Source organism: Vidua macroura, chromosome 3 (genome assembly GCF_024509145.1).
Source record: "Vidua macroura isolate BioBank_ID:100142 chromosome 3, ASM2450914v1, whole genome shotgun sequence".
NCBI lineage: Eukaryota > Metazoa > Chordata > Aves > Passeriformes > Viduidae > Vidua > Vidua macroura.
Window position 1 is genome coordinate 18,840,267 of NC_071573.1, and position 18,324 is coordinate 18,858,590.

The following is an 18,324-nucleotide window of genomic DNA, read 5'->3' on the forward strand; positions in this document are numbered from 1 at the left end:
GCATGATTTCCTCTTGGAAAAGCCTGTCTTTGTAAATATGTATGGCAAGTTTTCACAGTCAATTCCATCTCTTGGAGTGCAACAGAAAACACAGAAGAGAGTCTAAAGAAAAGAAGTGCTTAAGATGCCTTTTAAACACACATGTCTTATGCAACATTAACTTCAAAATACAGCTTGCTGTAGAATTATCATCAACATTTGGTAATTCAGCATTTAGGTGTATCTTTATGCATCACTGTCAGGCTGAATAATTACTGATAATTTTCACATACAACAGATCTCATCTATGAGGTGAAACACTGAAAACAGAACTCAAAACAATTTAGAGTTTAAGAAACCCAAAATGAATACCTCAAAATTCAGACTAAAGAAATTCTAACCATACTACAAAAAAACTACTTATTATTATGTCAAGCATGAGAAATATGTAATCTAGGTCTCTTAAAAAGTTAATTGTTTCTTCCAAACCATAAAGCAAAAAGAAAATAATATATTAGAAATTTTTTATAATTCATGTCCAACAATCTGGATTGGCAGGCTCTCCCTATTTCTCAGGTATTTCTATACAAGGTATATTGACCCTCCACAGACACTTTTTCAGACAAATACTCATTTTCAGCCTCAAAGATTTGGAGTAACATTTCAAAATTACTTTTATTATTTATTACTATGTTTCTGTAATAGAAATCAAGTTAATTTTACTTATTTCTGGACATTACATTATTACTGTATTAGATTCAGGAAAAGATTTTAAAATTTCAGTTATCCAGAAATAAAGAAAAGATAATTTGAATTATGCAGCAAGGTTGGGATTTCTTCATAAACTCAAACACCAGTGTATCTGCACAGTTAGAAATAAAATATTTACACAAGAGTCAATGCTTCCCAAAGAACAGTACAGATAAAAAAACTAATCAACATGTTGCCTGTGCAAGTATTTGTAGTCTCAGATGCAGTAACTAAGGTAAAGATGGTTTCAGTTACCCAAGTTTAATCATTCCATTTGCAAGAAGTCCTTTTATAAGGATACTAAGGACTTACTGATTAAAAAATTTTCACATACTTTTCAGACTGCTAGAAGGCCTTACCAAGCTCTTGCCAGCAACTCTTAGTCTATGTTTTCTAGTTAGTTCAGTGATCCAGCAGGGATTCATTTTAAGTTAAAACCATGTTCAAAAGCTTCTTTTGGATGTCTCCATGCTTTTTCTGAACACAACCATTCTCTACTGGGAAACAACACATAAAAAACACTCCCAGTGCTTAATTAAATCTGCAGGCACTGCTTTCCTCTCTGTTTATTTCAAGTATGTTGGACAATACTTCAGCTGCATGTTCCACAAGAGTTGACTTCTCACTTGTTTCAACATCTTCTTAAATCAAACTGTACTTGGAATGTCTTTTGGCAAGTTATTATCTACTAAGATTCCACCAAGCTCAGGAAAACTGCAAAATGGCTATCCATAACTGATAACGTTGTCAGAGTTCTACTGGTAAGGCTGAAAGTGAGACACTGCTGCTTAATCAGTAGCTAATTTCAATGATTCTCCAAAAGACAAAGAAAAATAAAATTACTGCAGCGCCACCAGAAGTTACCACAGTTACCTGAGTCTACCTGATTAAGAGCAGAATCAAAGAAAAATGTTTTGTCTAGCCTACACCCGAAAATCACATCTCCTTGCATATCTTTACACACAAAATAATTGTGCACAACTACTAGCGTGTCTGAGTTTAGAACTACCTTAGTACTGCAAAATTTACTCTTCTTGTATTTTTTCAATGTTCAGAAGACATGGTCTACAATTTAATTTGTCTTCACTCAAGCAGAGGATTACAAATGGTGTAATCATTAGTAGCAAAAACTGTTGAAGCACTAAACAAAAAATTCACCCAGTATCATCAATGCTTCATAAAAGGAAAGGCAAGTAATTTTTTCTGCACCAATAAATACATCTAAAATACAAATACACCTTCTAAAGTCAAAATAATTCCAATGTCACACTTTCTATAGTAGCCAAGTGCTTTAAGGGAAACACAGAGGCCTTATATCACTACTAATTCAACACACTAGTACTAGAAAACCTGAAGATTTTTCAGCTTAAAGCAGATTTAAAAAACAGGAAAACGAATATACTTAAATAATTTCCCAAATTTATAGCATGCTTCTACAGGCATCTGTTAGTTCTCTTAATAGAAACATACTTTAGGACCAAATGCTTATGCAGTAGTAATTAGTATTTCCTTTTGATAAATCACATTATTATCATCACAAAAAGAGCTAAGACAATAATAGCAAATACAGACAAAAACGGATCTCTTTATCCATTCAATATATTTTTGAATGTTGGCATTACTGACAAAATGGCATTGATTTCAGACTATAAATTGGTCTAGTCAGGGAAATACTTCCCCAATCAAAACACAGAATCATCCAGTGTCAGACAAAAGATGTAAAATGAATTGAAGGTTTCCTTCTGATTTTATGTACTAACTCTGTACTTGCTCCCTCTATAGCATAAACACCAAACCAGAATGATTTTGTAAATCTGGGGAGTTTAACACACAAAAAAAAGCACACAGTAGGAATGACACTTTCATCAAAGGAGTGTAAACAGAAATAAAGTCTTTTAAACTTTTATTGTAGCGACACCTTGTGGCTACATCTGCCTTATTATGAAACCTCAAAATTTTTCATTTTTTTATAATTCTTTTAATGCAGTTCTTCAAATACTGTGGTTGAGGACCAAGTAAAAAGATGAAGTCACAAAACAAAAATGAAAGGATGAAAAAAGGGGAAAGGGTAAAACAGAAAACAGCATTACCTACTCAAAGACCTTTAGCAGTTTTAATATTCACTACTACAAGAAGAAGACGGATTTACTATGAACCGGATTTACTAGGAACACTTGTTCCTAACTTCAACAGGAACCTGATTACATGAACATTTTCTATGTCCTCTCTTCCCTCTAAAGAGTTTTCAGCTCTACATGAAAGTTGCTATGAAAGTGTAAACAAAGAAAACAGGACCAAAAGAAATTCTAAAAAAATGCACTACTGTATTGAAAAAAAAAAAGGGGGGGGGGGGGAACTACCCTGTAATTCTTCTCTCTTATTTGCTTTTTCTGCATAGTATATGACTGTTCCATTTTCAAAGATGGTAGAATAATGTATTCTAAAAGGATTTAAAGCAAAAATTAGAAGTCTAAAACAATTATGCCAATAAAACCCCCATATGTTATACTCAATAATTTCTTTTACTAAAACCCCTCTAAACACAGCAATACCCTCTTACTTGTTATACTAAGCTTTGACATTGAACAAGTAATCTTTGTACAAATTAGCTTGTTTATCTAAATCAGGAATTACATTCTACAAATAACAAATTATCTGATGCATGTTAGAAAGCACAAACAATCTTCTCATCTTCTTTTTATTCTAGAATTTCAGTCTTTGGTTGTTGCCCTTCCACTTTTTTTCACCTATTAATCTAATAGAGGTTATGGCTGGCAAAAGCTACTCTCAACCTACTAAGACAGACTGGAGCATGTAAGCAACAGGAAGAAGCCAAGAGTGTAAATAGTCTTATCACATTACTTGACTTTGCCTCATCAGTTTGGATGGTTTGATATGTGCTTTGCCAAATACAAATTATCTTTCATGGGAAGCACAACAACACCCCTAAGTATGGAGGGGTTTGACAGCTGGTTTGGAAGCAAAGCTGAGTTAGAAGAAATAACAATGGATGATTTTCAAGTGTATCCATAGCAAGACAAGGCCGTCAGCATGGCAACAGATTAGGAAAGATACGTGAAAATTTTTGTAAGTTAAACTACGTGCATAAGTAAATGCATATATGTGCTTTATTAAATTTCTGTAAAACGTTTGCCAATTATATTGACGTTAATTGCTTTGCACCAATGAATATAATAAGTTATTGTGATGTAGTTAATGACTTAAGATCATGCTTTGTTAAGAGTATATAAGCTAGAGAACATACAGAATGAAGTTTTTCTTCTTAGATCCTGATCACGTGTGTGTGCGTATATGTCACATCCAACCTAACAGTGACACCTAACTCCAACGCTACTGTAAATATTCCATAATACTCCATATATCAAAAAAATCAAAACATGATAGAGACTATGACACTCATGAAAAATGATTAATTAAGGAGGTTGAATTGGTCTTAATTCACTGTCATATAAATAATTTATTTTATTTAACAACTAATGGCCAGAAAGTTGCATTTTTTCATCCAGCTTGTGGGAAAAGGCATTGATTGTACAATTCAATATGGATAGATTTGCTTAAGAGGATAGTTACAGGTTTTCAAAAAGACAAACAAAAACCCCAACCTGTACACATGCAAATAAAAGACACACTCCATCAATTTTTATGTCCACGGAAATGCTTGAGTAGCTTCTTAACACTTAGATGAACATATCAGTTAAGACATTGACAGCTCTCACCTTTTACAACTAATGTGAAAGGTAACTCAAAAAGGCAACTAACCCTGCCTGATTTTGCAGGGCTCATATCCTGTTTATAATCTATGAACAATTGCTCTAGTGTATCAGACAACTGGCTGTCCTTCAACAACCTGTACATGTTCTACTCCCTCACTTTGGACAAAGGTAGGCAAATTAAAAAAACCACAGCCAATAATTCTACTTTTCAATTCTTTGTTGCACCTCAAAATGACATCTTACACAGTGACCTCATAAAGCACTTTGAGCTAAAATAATTTTTTTTAAATAAAAAAAAAAAAAAATCCCAAACCACCACCTAATTGAAGACCTTCCTGGTAAGGCATTTAGTCCATGATTATCTACTAAAAATGCATTCAAAATTTTAAAAAATTTGCAGCATGGTTCCCTAAGTGATTGCTTTTAAAAATACTATCTGCATTAGTAAGACAAAAAGAGTAAAATGCCAAAACTAATGGCAAGAAGACAGAACATAACACGATGCTTCCAATCCTCTGTACTGTTGTCCATTAACAGGAAAATTTTGGCACTGGGACTTGAGACACTAAAACAAGACTATTCAACAGAAGCAGCACTGAGCAAAATAGAGAATATAAAACACTTAAAACATATCTGTCCCTTGATAAGCATGTACAACATGCCTGTGAAACAGAGTATCAAGTATTAAAGGAATACATTCTGACAATCTCATATTAGCTCGTATTTTAAATCTGTGCTTACAAGACTGGAGAACACCTCTTTTTTAGGTGACAAGAAAATGTTATGTATATTAGGATTTCTGTTTTGTGTACGTTAGTATACGGGAAATAACTAATTTATCTTGTTTAAGTAAACAGAACTACTTAAATACATTGCCACAAAACACTGAAATTGGAAACAAAGAAAAGTTTAGTAGTCCTTGCATATTTCTTTCTGAACAGATTATTGATTAAAAAGACAGATAAGTAAGTCTCTAATACTAATATCTAGGTGTACATAGCCTCCCCTGCTCAAAGCCTCTCTCCTGGAGGGAATTTCATCAAAATTCCTGATTAAAGGAGACTCAACCCTCAAGTAATACCTAACTATTTATTTTAATGTAATTAAATAAGGAACTCTTCAATATAGGCTTCAATTCACTAATGTAAATTAAGATTACAGAAAACCTTATCTAAACTATACTTAATTATTATGGCAACTCAGCTGAGAATTCATATTTTGCCTTAAGGTTACAGCTCCTTAACAGTAAGTGCTCATAAGCTTAGGCTGCTACATGACTTTCTCTTTAGTTCTTCCACTTGCCCTTCAAATAAGCTGCACCTCCAAAAAATTCCCTACCATTTTGTGAGTATGATAATGAGGAACAGAGATTTGTAGAAAAGAACAGGATTTCTTTGGGAAAAACAAAGCACTTCTCTCCATGGAGATTCCAAGAGTTGCTGTGCCAATTAAAAAGTTTATGTCTACAGAATAATTATTACAGAATTATAGGTCATTTCCTCTCAGGGTCTATGACCCAAAACCTAATGATGACAGCATCTTCGGTATCTACAGGTTGTATTCTCCCTATCAATTAGCTCAATTCAGTTTTTGAATAAGACTGCTTCAATGTGATTATCAGCTTCTTGCAGAATTCCCAACACCTACAGTTAAAAAAACCATCACTACTTTAACAACACTTAAATCCATCTAGTAATTTTCACAGAATGGCAGAATCTCAGAATATGCTGATGTGGAAGGGACCCACAAGGACCATCAAAGTCCCTGTCCTAGCCCTGCACGGCACCATCCCCAAGAATCACACCTTGTGCCCAAGAGTATTGTCCAAATGCTTCTTGAACTGTCAGGCTGGTGCTGTGATCACTTCCCTGGGGAGCCTGTTCCAGTGCCCAACCACCCCCCTGGCTGAAGAACCTTTTTCTAGTATCCATCCTAAATCTCCTTGACACAACTTCAGGTCATTCCCTCAGGTCCTGTCACTGGGTACCACAGAGAAGAGATCAGTGTCTGCCCCTCCTCTTCCCCTCACAAGGAAGGTGTCACTGCAATGAAGTCTCCCCTCATTCTCTTCTTCTCCAGGCTGAACAGACCAAGCGAGCTTGCCTGCTCCTCATACAGCTTCCCCTCAAGGCTCTTCACCACCTTCGTTGCCCTCCTTTGGACCCTCTCTAATATTTTAATATTTTTCCTATACTGTGGCAACTAAAACAGCACATTGGAGGCATTCCTCAAAGCTCCTTAGTCCTAACTTTCCCCTTTCTCTCTTTCACAACTATTTAAAACACTCCATCAGTAGAAAATACATAATACATAAAAATACATTTTCAAGTTCTACAGTAAGTATTTAAGTGCATTATAAACATTTAGGCAGTCAAGGAATGATGCTCACTACTGAGTGAAAAAAACCCAGCATCAGCTGCAAAAAAGGTAGATATGATTCAAAAAAAAAAAAAAAAAAAAAGAAAGGAGAAAGAGATAGGTAGATATGGAAAAACCATAGCTTTCAAACTGGATGGCTGCATTGTATCAATTACATTAATATTAGAAAAGGATAAGAAATTATTATAAAACTAAGATAAACTATTTTTTAGCATAGCTGATAAAAGTAAGTTGAGATATAACACATTTTCAGAAATAGATAATGAAGTAGCAAAGTCCAGCAACTTATTTTGGTGCCTACATTCTTTACAGTCAGCCACTGTATATTACACTGATGAACTAACCTGCAGACACGGGCAGGAAAGTACAGGTTCTGCCAGGACCGACAGAGGTATTTAGAGTGATCGATAACCCGAATCCAGTCCAACTCATCCATGGACACCTCAATGTAGTAGGAGTAAGACCTATGGATTGTCAAAAAACACTGATTAAAATACAAGTCAACAAATTTTAGGTATTAAATTTTACACTGACTTCTGGATTTTCAGTTGTGTTGAAAAGAAAACTGTTCTAACCCAGATCCCTATTTTCAAACTAACTTTGAAAAGCAACTCTCACAGTTAAGATGTATTTTCAGAATGATTTAAAACATCCACACACTCACAATCTACAGTCATTAGATGACACTACTATGCCTCAAAAAGTGAAATGGAGACTTTGTCATAAAAATTATCATTTATATTCTTTCCTCATAGAATAAAACTAAACCACCACTAGTGATACAATACTACTTCTATTGCTAAATCAATAAAGAAAAAATGAAAAACAATTACTAGATCAAAAATGCAAATTCAAACTCCTCACTTGAAAAAAGCAAATTTACTTTATGACCATTTGCACTGATGTTTTCTTCACTTCTGACCCTTCCAGTTCTTTACTTCTGACCTTTTCAGTTCTTTATGATCCATCACAGAGCCTGTCATTTCTTCCTTACACACTCCAAAATTACCTCATGAAAAATAAAAAAGCCACTGACAGAATCTGTGCCTTCCTCTTGCTTGTCAGTTATGTTTACCTTACAGTTTGCTGTTAAAAGAAAGCAAACCCAAACTAGAACGTAAAAGTTACAGCTAATTCCCTATTATATCCACGACTGTAATGCTTAGAGTAAAGTAGAAATTTCACTTGTGGAACTGCAAGTCACAGAATATATGTTTCAGAGTATTTTCCTCCTCCTAAGGAACTAGTCTGCAACGTTCACAGGCATTTCAACAGCACCATGTCAGCACTTAACATCCTTTCACACTGATTTCTACAGAGGAGTCACTCCTAAAGAGTTCTACACAAGCATTTCTTATTAAACATTAATGCCCTTATTAGTATTTCTAATTTTACCGAGGACTTTTAAAAGAGTATGGATTTAAAATGATATTGTTTTAAAATCCTTAAAATGTTAGATAGTTGGTTAATATCTTGGAAAGGTAAGGCTGAGTCTTTAAATGTCAATTGCATAACCAGCTTTCACATTCACACCAGTCAGATATGTAATACTCACAACCCACATTAATTCAATGTGTTTTAGCAGCAATACTATTACTAACATATGTCTGCTTGACCAAACTAGGCAGCAAAGTTTTAGAGTTTGAGCAGTTTGTATACAAAAGTTACTGACCTCTGTCAGTCCTCTCTGCCTTAAGAATTTAGAGGTTCTCATCAATGCTAACTAACATATATTTGTAACCAATACAGAACATGCTACTTTTTGGTTTCTGAAGATACCAAACAAAAAAAATTACCTCAAAAACACAGTTCCATTATCATACACAATGGTATGCCTTTAATTTATTTAAGGCTGAATAGCATCTTACTTGCAGATGCAGTTTGGATAGCCTCCCCTTAGCACTTTTACAGCTAAGATTCAGCTGTTAACACCTCTGAACTAGAGGTGTAAAACACCTGCTAGTTTCCACTTGGTTCTGTGTTAAGAATATCGAACACATCAGAGCTTCACACAGACAGTTAAAACTAAGAGAGTAGCTTAAAAAATTGTTCAACAAGAAGCAATCATGCTGTACAGATCTGTTCATGTCTGTACAGATGTTCAAACACCTCCTTAGAAGATATTAGTCATGCATCCCATGAGAAAGACGCAGTTTAGTGGCCAGCAATTGTTAGACAAAGACGGCCGAAAGGAAAAGATCTCTACAAAAAGCAAGGATAATCTCAGAGCAAGAGAGACGTGGACATGCCTGGGCAATCCCAGATCCTTAAGATCTTGGCTGGCAAATTTCTGCACACCTCTCTGGTCAAACTCTTCCCAAGTTCAACTACCCCACTGTAAATTGTTTTCCTAATATTTATTATTAATTTATCTTTCTGCTTGTGTCCACTGCTCTCTGCACTCTCAGCACACAGCTGCAAGACAACTCTGTCCCTGTATTCTTTACATTCTTCCACTGAATAGGTGAGGAGAGCAACAAATTCTCCCTTCTAAGCCTGCTCATCTTAAAACAGCTGTTTCTCATGTGCTCCAGCCTTCATCTTGGCATCCTGCTGAACTCACTCCAGGAAGTCAGTATCTTATACTGAGGACCCCACAAACAGACAAAGTACTCCACATGCCTCCTTTTCCATTTATCTTAGACAGTTGAGTTATTGGAGGGAAAAAAGCTTGACAATTCATAGAACAGAGAAACACAGAATATTCTGAATTAGAAAGGAACCCCTAGGATGATCAAAGTCCAAATCCCGGCCTTGCACGGGACAGATAGTACTAATTCCAGTACTATACCTGCTGGGAAGCAAAAGAAAGCTCAATAGCAAACTTTCCACAGAAATCAGGATGATTAAAAAAAAAATAAAATTAAAAATCAGTATGACACAGAAACTAGATCTTAAACTGCTGAGCCCTCAGTATTTTATGAAGACAAAAATCTCTAGAGATCCATCTTGTCAGATATTCTGCCAGCAATAATAGTTTGTTCTACAAATTTCAGATGAAGCACACAGGATGCCAAGCAACAGATAACTTTGTAAGAAGTTGTCCCAAGGAGAACATTTTTTTCCTTGAGTTTCAGCAGCTCAATTTATGCCCTGCAGATGAGGGGCATTTTACCAGTTACACAAGTTCTCTAAAAATTGCTAGAGAACTCATTTACTAATATATCTCTAACACTGTTTCAGATTTTATAAAGTTGGTTGATAATTGTTTCATAAATTTGGTTGATCTTCTAGCACAACTAGTATATTATATGATGCAGTTCCTTATACCTTCAAAGATCCACTTTTTGATCTTTACAAAAGAAACAGAAGTGAAAATAATTTCAGCTGAACTGAATTAAGAGAACTTCCTTGAAAGAGATAAACAGCTAAAATTAATTAGTTTTGAATTATTAGTAACTAATTCATATTTAAAAATTGATTTAAATTTACAAGAAGTCCCACCCTAACTAAAACTTTTATATACCTTGTTCTAGAATAACATGGCTTAGCTAAAAAAGCAAAATACAACTGTTCTGCAATGCTAAACTGGTTTTTTTTTTGGAAATAAAATAAAATTAATCCCTTATCAGAAAGGTAATAAGGCATATAATAAATGTATAAGTAGCTTGTTTTTATTGTTTTTAACAGCTTATGAATACCTGCTGAGCTATAAAAACTGTAAGATCTTTGTCACGGCAAGTTACAAAATTAATATATTAAATTTCTCCGAGAAAAAGAACCCTGCATTTTTTCTACTTCAGCAGCCTCTCAGTTGTTCATATGAGCTTAATTTGAATTTTCATACATTCCATAATAATCTAAAGTAGCTCAGTAACAACTGGCTATGGCATCTATGACAATTCATATTTCAGCAGTCTAACCATGAAGTGGCTTCTAATAACTACTGTAGTCAGTTGGTAATTCACATTCTAAATAAATTTTACTACCTCTGAATTACAAAAACACAGAATAATTTATGCTGGAAAAGACCTCCAAGATCAAGTCCAAGTCCAATCTTATTGTCAAAAGTGTGCCATTTCTTAACAGTTTTGATATATTGAAAAAATTGGAACAGAAAAGACCTTTTAATGTTTGAAATGCAAATACGTAAAAAAACATTGAAGTACTTTGAGATAGTTTAACATGTCTAAGTATGATCTGGTGTGTAAGTAACCAAAATTCCATTTAAAAATCAGGCTGTTTCCAAATAAACCTTGCAACTGTCATATCCAACACTACCATGCTATTTCCATAAAGTATTTATATTATAGTTTACACTGCTACATTATCTCCACTACAAAATGCATTACTTTCCCTTTTTATGTCACCTTGGCACCTACCGACTGTCTCTGTCCCACAGGAGAATTCGTATGTGGTTGATTATTGAGGGCTGGCCTAGTTTAATCTCAATTCCGGAGCGGCAGTCATCGTTGATCGGGTGTCGAGAGAATCCATGATCCAGGTCATAGTTCTGAGTGTCTCCATCCAAAAGAGCAGACTTCAGCTCCCCTTTTACAACTTGAGCTCCATACTTCATTGTTGCAATATTCTCCCCTGGTACTAAGAAGAAAAGGAAATAACTGCTTAAATTTTACACTCTGATACTGCAAATTTGATGTTCTGAATATCAACTCTATTAGGTCAGACCAAAGATTTATTGCTAGTATATTTTCTTGACCACAAACACATGCTCTAAGGAAAAAAAAAAAAAAAAAAAGGGAAAAGAAGATAAAAAAGAGGCATTAAAAGAATTTAGCTTATTCGATTTTATTTGGTATCTCCTACAGGCTTTATGGTAATAAAGCTGCAATAATTCACTATTATGTAGCAGCTCCATTCTAAGTCCCCTTCATGATTTTACAGAATTCTGTTGCACCTGTCAACTGCTGTTTGCTTATGGTTTCGCTTTTATTGGGTATTTTTCCCCCCTTAAATGGAAGAAATTTAAGTGTACAAGATGTGTATCAAACAGAAAATGCATCCTGATGCAGGATATTCAAGCTGCATCCTGAATTTGCAGAGTCATGTATACAGCAGTAAAGCCATGCATGCTCCTCTGACAGCTACACAAGCTTCCAGTACCCTGCAAAGCTAAATGAGCTCAAGTGAAATGGAAAACTTTTGGCTACTTGGGCTTTGAACTCACATAGGAAAGCAAGTTTTTTATGCCACCATTTCACATAAGCCTGTGTCCTAGAACAGCCTCATTCAAGCTGAGAATAATGATCCCTAACTTCAACTACAGAACAATACTCTGCAAACTAGCCTCTTCAAAAGACGTTTTCAACAGCCTTGTTTGAGGAGAGATCCTAGAAAATATGATCTGAAAACTAAATTATGAAAAGCTGCCCCAAACATTTCAGGCAGGCTGACAACAAAAGTATGAATTTTAACAGGCTGATAAAAATTTGACATCTAAAGAACAGAATTTGAAGTGGTAAGTGGTCATCAACATTTCCACAAATAGAAAACGTTTCAAGACCCTGAATGAGTACTAAAACAACAAAGAAATTCCACTCTCAAAAGAGCTGTGATTGGGAGAATTTTATTGTGGAGACGAATATCCAGGAAAAGAAGCCAGAGAAGACCATTTGACTTATTCAAATGTATCTACTGCATTGTCAACAGAATGTCTCACATAACAAGACTTTCACAATACCCATATGTTTAAATATTAGTAACTATAACTTCTAAGGGAGAACAAAGAATATGCAATTGTAAGATAGCAGTAATTTTCAGGGCTCATCAAGCAAGACTGAGAATACAGTGCGGACTCTTAAAGAACACTGAACTTTTTTTATTTTGCTGTGGGTCAAATTCACACATTAGATGGTTAACAATAGCTTTTTAAAGCTTGAGTGTTAGATACTCTTGTTGAATTAACAGAGAGCACAGAAAAAAGTCAAACACAAGGCTTCTTACACATTTTAAGTTTCCATTAAAACTACTTCAGAGACTTGTTTCAACTATTTAGACAAGCATGTGAAGAGTAAAAGTCATAAGTAGTGGAGAAACCATGAAAATGTTTATGAAGTAGAAAACAAATCACTATCAACATAAAACCATTTAAATATCATATATCTCACAGCCAACTGATTTTAATTTTCAATGATTTTGTAAAACTTTTTCTATTAAATTACCACTTCCTCTAGGAAAATGGTATTACGTTCATGTTTGAGCAATATCTGAGGTACAAAGCAAGAAAATAATTGACTAATATCAAGAATTAATTTGGAATAACAGCTACATAACAAGATGTTTCATACTATAAACCTTTTATAACACACAGTAATAGATGAAAACTCAAAGCACAAATTAATCATATCCTCCAGACAACCAGTCACTAAATGAGAAGGAAACAAACAAAAAACCTGATGCTTACTTAGCATGCCCCTGTAGTTGAGGTCCATGTCCCGACTCTCAGAACGAATCTTAATGGCATCTAGGATGGCATCAGGTGACAACAGTCCAGAAGGTCTTACAACATTCAGTAGTTCTGTTAGACTCATTAGTGGCAAACGGACTGCTTGCATGATTTCAGCATGGTTTTCCTTGGGGTTATGTTTACACCAGTTCATCAAAGCTTGGAAAATGTCCTTTTCAGGAGCTGCAAATGAGTCTCTCAGTACAATACTTAGAAGGGCAGCCTGGAAAAGAGAAATAAGAACAAAAAATATACCCCCTAAATAAACAGAAATTAAGTTGAATTTTATTTTTTTTTTAAATCAAGGAAAATTCAAATAAGGCAAAAATTAATGGCTATTTTAACTTATAGCTTTTAAAAATAATCTCTAAAGGAGTGACTCCCTGAAACTGTAGATTGTTTTAGTTATGCAAGAATTACAGAATCCATGACCAAGATAATAGACAATATAACAAAATCACTAGAAAAATTTGAAATGTAGAGAACTAATCAAATCAATATAATACCATTCAGTAGTTCAAATTTACTTTGGAATATTATAAGAGATTTGGGGACTTAGCAGTATAGTTCAAAATATTCCTTTAACCTTAGGTTGCTATAAGACCACTGATGAGAAAAAAAAGTGTTGCTCGAAACCACTTTTTTTAACCATTTCTAACTACTTGGGATTTCTGTCCTGTCACAGTCTCTCTCTTTTGGTACCAACTAAGAATCACCAGGTAAAAACTCCAGTGGCTCTTATTGATGTAGAAAACCCACTGACTGCAAAATGAGAACACAAATAATCAAACAGCTTTTTTCTTTTCACTTAGCTAGCAGAATAATCAGGAGCTCACCTAGAAAAAGGAAAGATCTCTCATATATACCAGGACTGGCTATGTCAAAGACCTCAAAGTGTGCACTTCCTGATGAATGGTGTTTTGCTCATTTCTTTATTGATAATACACTCTCAGAACTCAGATTTAACAAACTGCATATGACAAAGTACAGAGAGAGAAAAAAAATCTTTTTCCCTTATATAATGAGTAATTTACAGCAGTGTCATATATTCATTCAAGGAATAGACCCTTCACAGCTCTCCCCCTAAGGAAAAAACACTTTAAAAAGCCCCAATTAAAGCATCATTCATTCAAGGTGCTATGCTGCTTCATGTGAACACTACTTGAAAAAACTCTCACTATTAAGTCCAGCCCAAAGACTCCTCCAGAGTAAGTGCAAAATTTCAACTTCATAGAACAGCCAGACTCAGTCACAAGTATTTATACATCTAACAAAAAAAACAACACACAAAAAACCCAAACCACCATACGACACCACCATATTCTGCAAGTTCAGAACATGATGACAATCAGCAATATAAATCACAGTAATCTCCAGAATGCTTTAGATCACCCAGCATAAAAATCACCCATCACTGATGAAGCCTGTATCAAGGAATTAATAGAACAAAGTATGTCCTGTCATATTCAAGTCAAATCCCCTCTGCAGCGTTCAGAAGCCAAATTATATTATACCAGGAACAGATGGAATAAGACAAATTAAAATTAGATTGCCTGCTGCCATCTTTTAGAACACTCCATTAGATATGCTATATTAAACTACATTGACTGGCCAATACCTAAAAAATTCAGAACAGATTGCCAGAATTTTCAGTTCAGCTTATCTTGAGCATTTCTGACCATCACAGTTTCACCAGCATAAAATAACTATGAGCTAACACAAGTTTTTAATTGGTGCCCCCCATTAGTATTTCATCACAAAATTGTATTACCATTAAAATTAGCAGTATTGGGGAAAAAAAGTACAAACTAAAGATATACCTTAGAAAGTGACAAGAAGCCTTCGCTGGAGAGCACCTCTTGGGCATTTCTATCCATGAACATACAGCACATAAAAGTTAATTTGGGAAGAGAATAAAGACTGGCAACATCAAAAGTCATACAGACATTCTGAATGTTAAGTATTGTGCAAAGATACTCAGACGTGGAATCCTCCAGTTCTGGGAATCCGTATTTATGTGCTAGGCTTAAGAAGTCAAGAAGAACCTCTTCCTTCTCATCTCGTAGCGTAGCACGACCAGTGTAAATGTATTTCAACAGCATGGTAAATGCTTCTGCAGTGGTGTCCTGAAGAGGAATTTCTGCTTCAGGCTGAGATTCTCTCATTCCTCCGTACAATAATGCTCTATAAGGAAGAGAGTTTTGTTTAGTTAGTAGCTTATCCCACTGACAAAATTCACTGGGATATTAAATGTATTTCTGTTGAAAATTTCCAGCTCTTAAAACTAGTTGGATTAGTATAATTCCTAGTTTTAAAATATATATCCTAGTCTGTGTCAGCCAAACCTCTTCTCAACTCCAATTCATCAAAATGAAACTTGCTATCTGACTATATTGCATAGAAACACACCATTTATACTCTGAGAAATCAAAACAACTCTGCAGTAGTACTTTCTCGCTCTCAAGTTCTCTTTCTCTTGAATTTGTGAAACTACCTTCAAAATCCAATTTAATGAAGGTCAAAAGAATAACACTGTGACATGGTATTTATCTTTTTCTATTTGAACACAATGATTTGATGTGCTGGGAAACATTCACACAGAAAAGGTCACACTCAATGGACAGATGATTACACCCTGAAAAGTTCATAGGGAAATAATGTTTATCTCATCTGCACAAAAACTTCCTGTGAGCCTGACAAAAAGCCTTACTTCACCTGAAATAATGGCATCTAGCAGCCAGGATCACTCTGTGCGCCGGAAAACGCTTCTTTTCCACAATAAAGGTAACATCACTGTATTCCTCCCCGTTCATTAGAGCACCAATGTGCTCTGACAGAATGTGGACGTGGTCGATCTCCCCCACAGCCGTGTATGGACGAAGCGGGTGGCTGTTACTCATCTTGGAGGGATGGTGATACTGATAGCCTAAAGGACAAAGAAAGAAAGCAGTATCACACTGGGCAAAAATATCAAAAACAGCAAGCATAACTGCAATAACAAAAAAGTGACTGATCTAAGTAATTATATAAGAAAAATTAAACTGAGGTTTTCTACAAAAGTTTGTTTTCAACCAGACTCAACACAGCTTGCACCAACAATTCTAGCTAAGTATTTCAGAGAATTATCACCTCGTTATTCAGTCAACTCATTTACTTAAAAGAAAGTTTCCAACAAAGGGAATTAAAAATTAAACTATTTTACATCATTAGAAAGCATTAGAAAGCAATTTTATCTGAATTAAAATGCACACATACAAAATAGAAATAAGCAATGTGATCAATTTAAGCTTAGTCTTAACACTCCAGTCTGTACTAGAATCAGTGAAAAGTAAAAAATGTTTTTGCAGGTTTCTATTCAGCTTTTCAAAATTGGGAGAAAATAAACAATCAGGATAACTATTAATAAATAACACAGTCTGTCAGAGAGAAAAGCTTTACAATGTACAATTCAATTTTCTTATTCTTTACACTCAGTTTTCTTGATGACTTCTTGTTCCTGCACATATATATACACACACACATATATACAGATACATGTATAAAAACAACTCCCTTGATACCTCTCAGTCATAAAATTAGGAGATTGCCCACTAATGTGTAATAGAAATGACTGCATCAGCCATATCTTCTATGGAATTCTTTTGTTTCTTCTTCATTCACAACAGGTTTTAGCTTTTTATGGTTTTGGTTTATTTTGGCAACAGAGGCTTTCTGTAGTCTCAATGGCAAGAGCACCCAAAAGTCAATTTAGGTCTTATATTGGCTTCTACTGTGACACTTCGGTTTACTTTTCTTTAAAAAGAGGTTGGTTGTTTCAGATAATGACCATCCATATCTTCAGAGATATCTTCCCTGCTCCAGTTACTAGGCACTTTTCAAAATGGGCAGATACCCAGTGCTGAAGAAAGGTAGTGTACCACACAAACCAAGAAAACGATGAGGCCATACCTTACACACACCTAACACATTAATCTTTCAAATCAAATATTCATGACAGAAATACACTTTTAGGTTCTACTGTAAAAATACTATGAGAAAATATGTAAAAAAACCCTAAACAGATGCACTTGGGGTTAATTATTATTTGCACTTTAATACAGGGAAATGCTTTACCCAAAATCAAGATACTGTGGAAACACAGTCCCAAAGAACCTCAAATGAAAAAAAACAAAATGTGATAGAAATAGAAAATAGAATTTAAGAAAAATACAGCATACTAAATCAATCATAGATCACAACACAAATGGGAACAAACTCCCAGGTTTCCACTGGCTGTCTCTGCTACTTGAATTAGATGCTGTGTGCCTGTGTAGCCACTACAGCACAGAACCAACACCGGCCAAGATACTGGAGGCAGCCTAATCATGGGAACACAGAACACTGTAGTCATTCATCTATCCTGACATGAAAGCAAATTAATTTTCAGGTTTTCATCATAATAGACTATTTCTTCCACTTGCATTGGTTAACTTACAATTAGTTAAGACAATTTTGATTTATTCGACATACACTTTCAGTAATATTTACTTTCTAATAAGCAAGATTAAGCTGATTACATCAGCCCAGCAACATCTGTTTGTACCAGCAATACCACTTATCACAACATAATGGTTTAAGAGTTTATAGACAACAGTAAAACTGAAATGTCCTCAAAATAGAAAACTTTATTACACCAAGGGATGATACAAAAAGATGTATTTGTTATTTGTTACTCAGCTCAGGTAACAAATCTCAGGTCTGCATACTCCTTGAAGACTTCCATACCACACCCATAATTGCTGTTGTTGATATTCATTTGCAATAGGCAAACCAACTACGTGTGAATTACACATCATCAAGGAATTCTGTATTATCTCTTTTCTGCTAGTTTAAACATTTGTTGATTCGGGAAGCTGATTTATGATACTTCATCCATGTACAAATATTGGCACATTTTAATTTTACAACCTATTTTTATTTCAAGTTTTTTACTATCTTCAACTTCTTTGTTTACTGAATCCACTCTTGTCTTTAAAAAATAAGAACAGGTACTGTCGGAATAAAACTGAGAGGCTGTAAAAGTAGTGAAGACAAAGG

The 18,324-nt window shown here is 34.8% G+C and overlaps 1 protein-coding gene across 2 annotated transcripts in view; it reads right to left on the reverse strand.

Moving 5' to 3' along the window:
- Positions 1 to 18,324, reverse strand: part of BTBD9 (BTB domain containing 9) — a 140,317-nt gene that overhangs the window by 117,174 nt on the left and 4,819 nt on the right. For both annotated transcript variants that reach the window (XM_053972859.1, XM_053972857.1), the window contains exons 3-7: positions 15,964 to 16,174; positions 15,069 to 15,432; positions 13,207 to 13,471; positions 11,165 to 11,384; positions 7,187 to 7,306 (exon numbers count right to left, since the gene is read on the reverse strand). In XM_053972859.1, the coding sequence (XP_053828834.1) occupies positions 7,187 to 7,306; positions 11,165 to 11,384; positions 13,207 to 13,471; positions 15,069 to 15,432; positions 15,964 to 16,174 (1,180 nt within the window). The remainder of the gene's footprint in view (positions 1 to 7,186; positions 7,307 to 11,164; positions 11,385 to 13,206; positions 13,472 to 15,068; positions 15,433 to 15,963; positions 16,175 to 18,324) is intronic.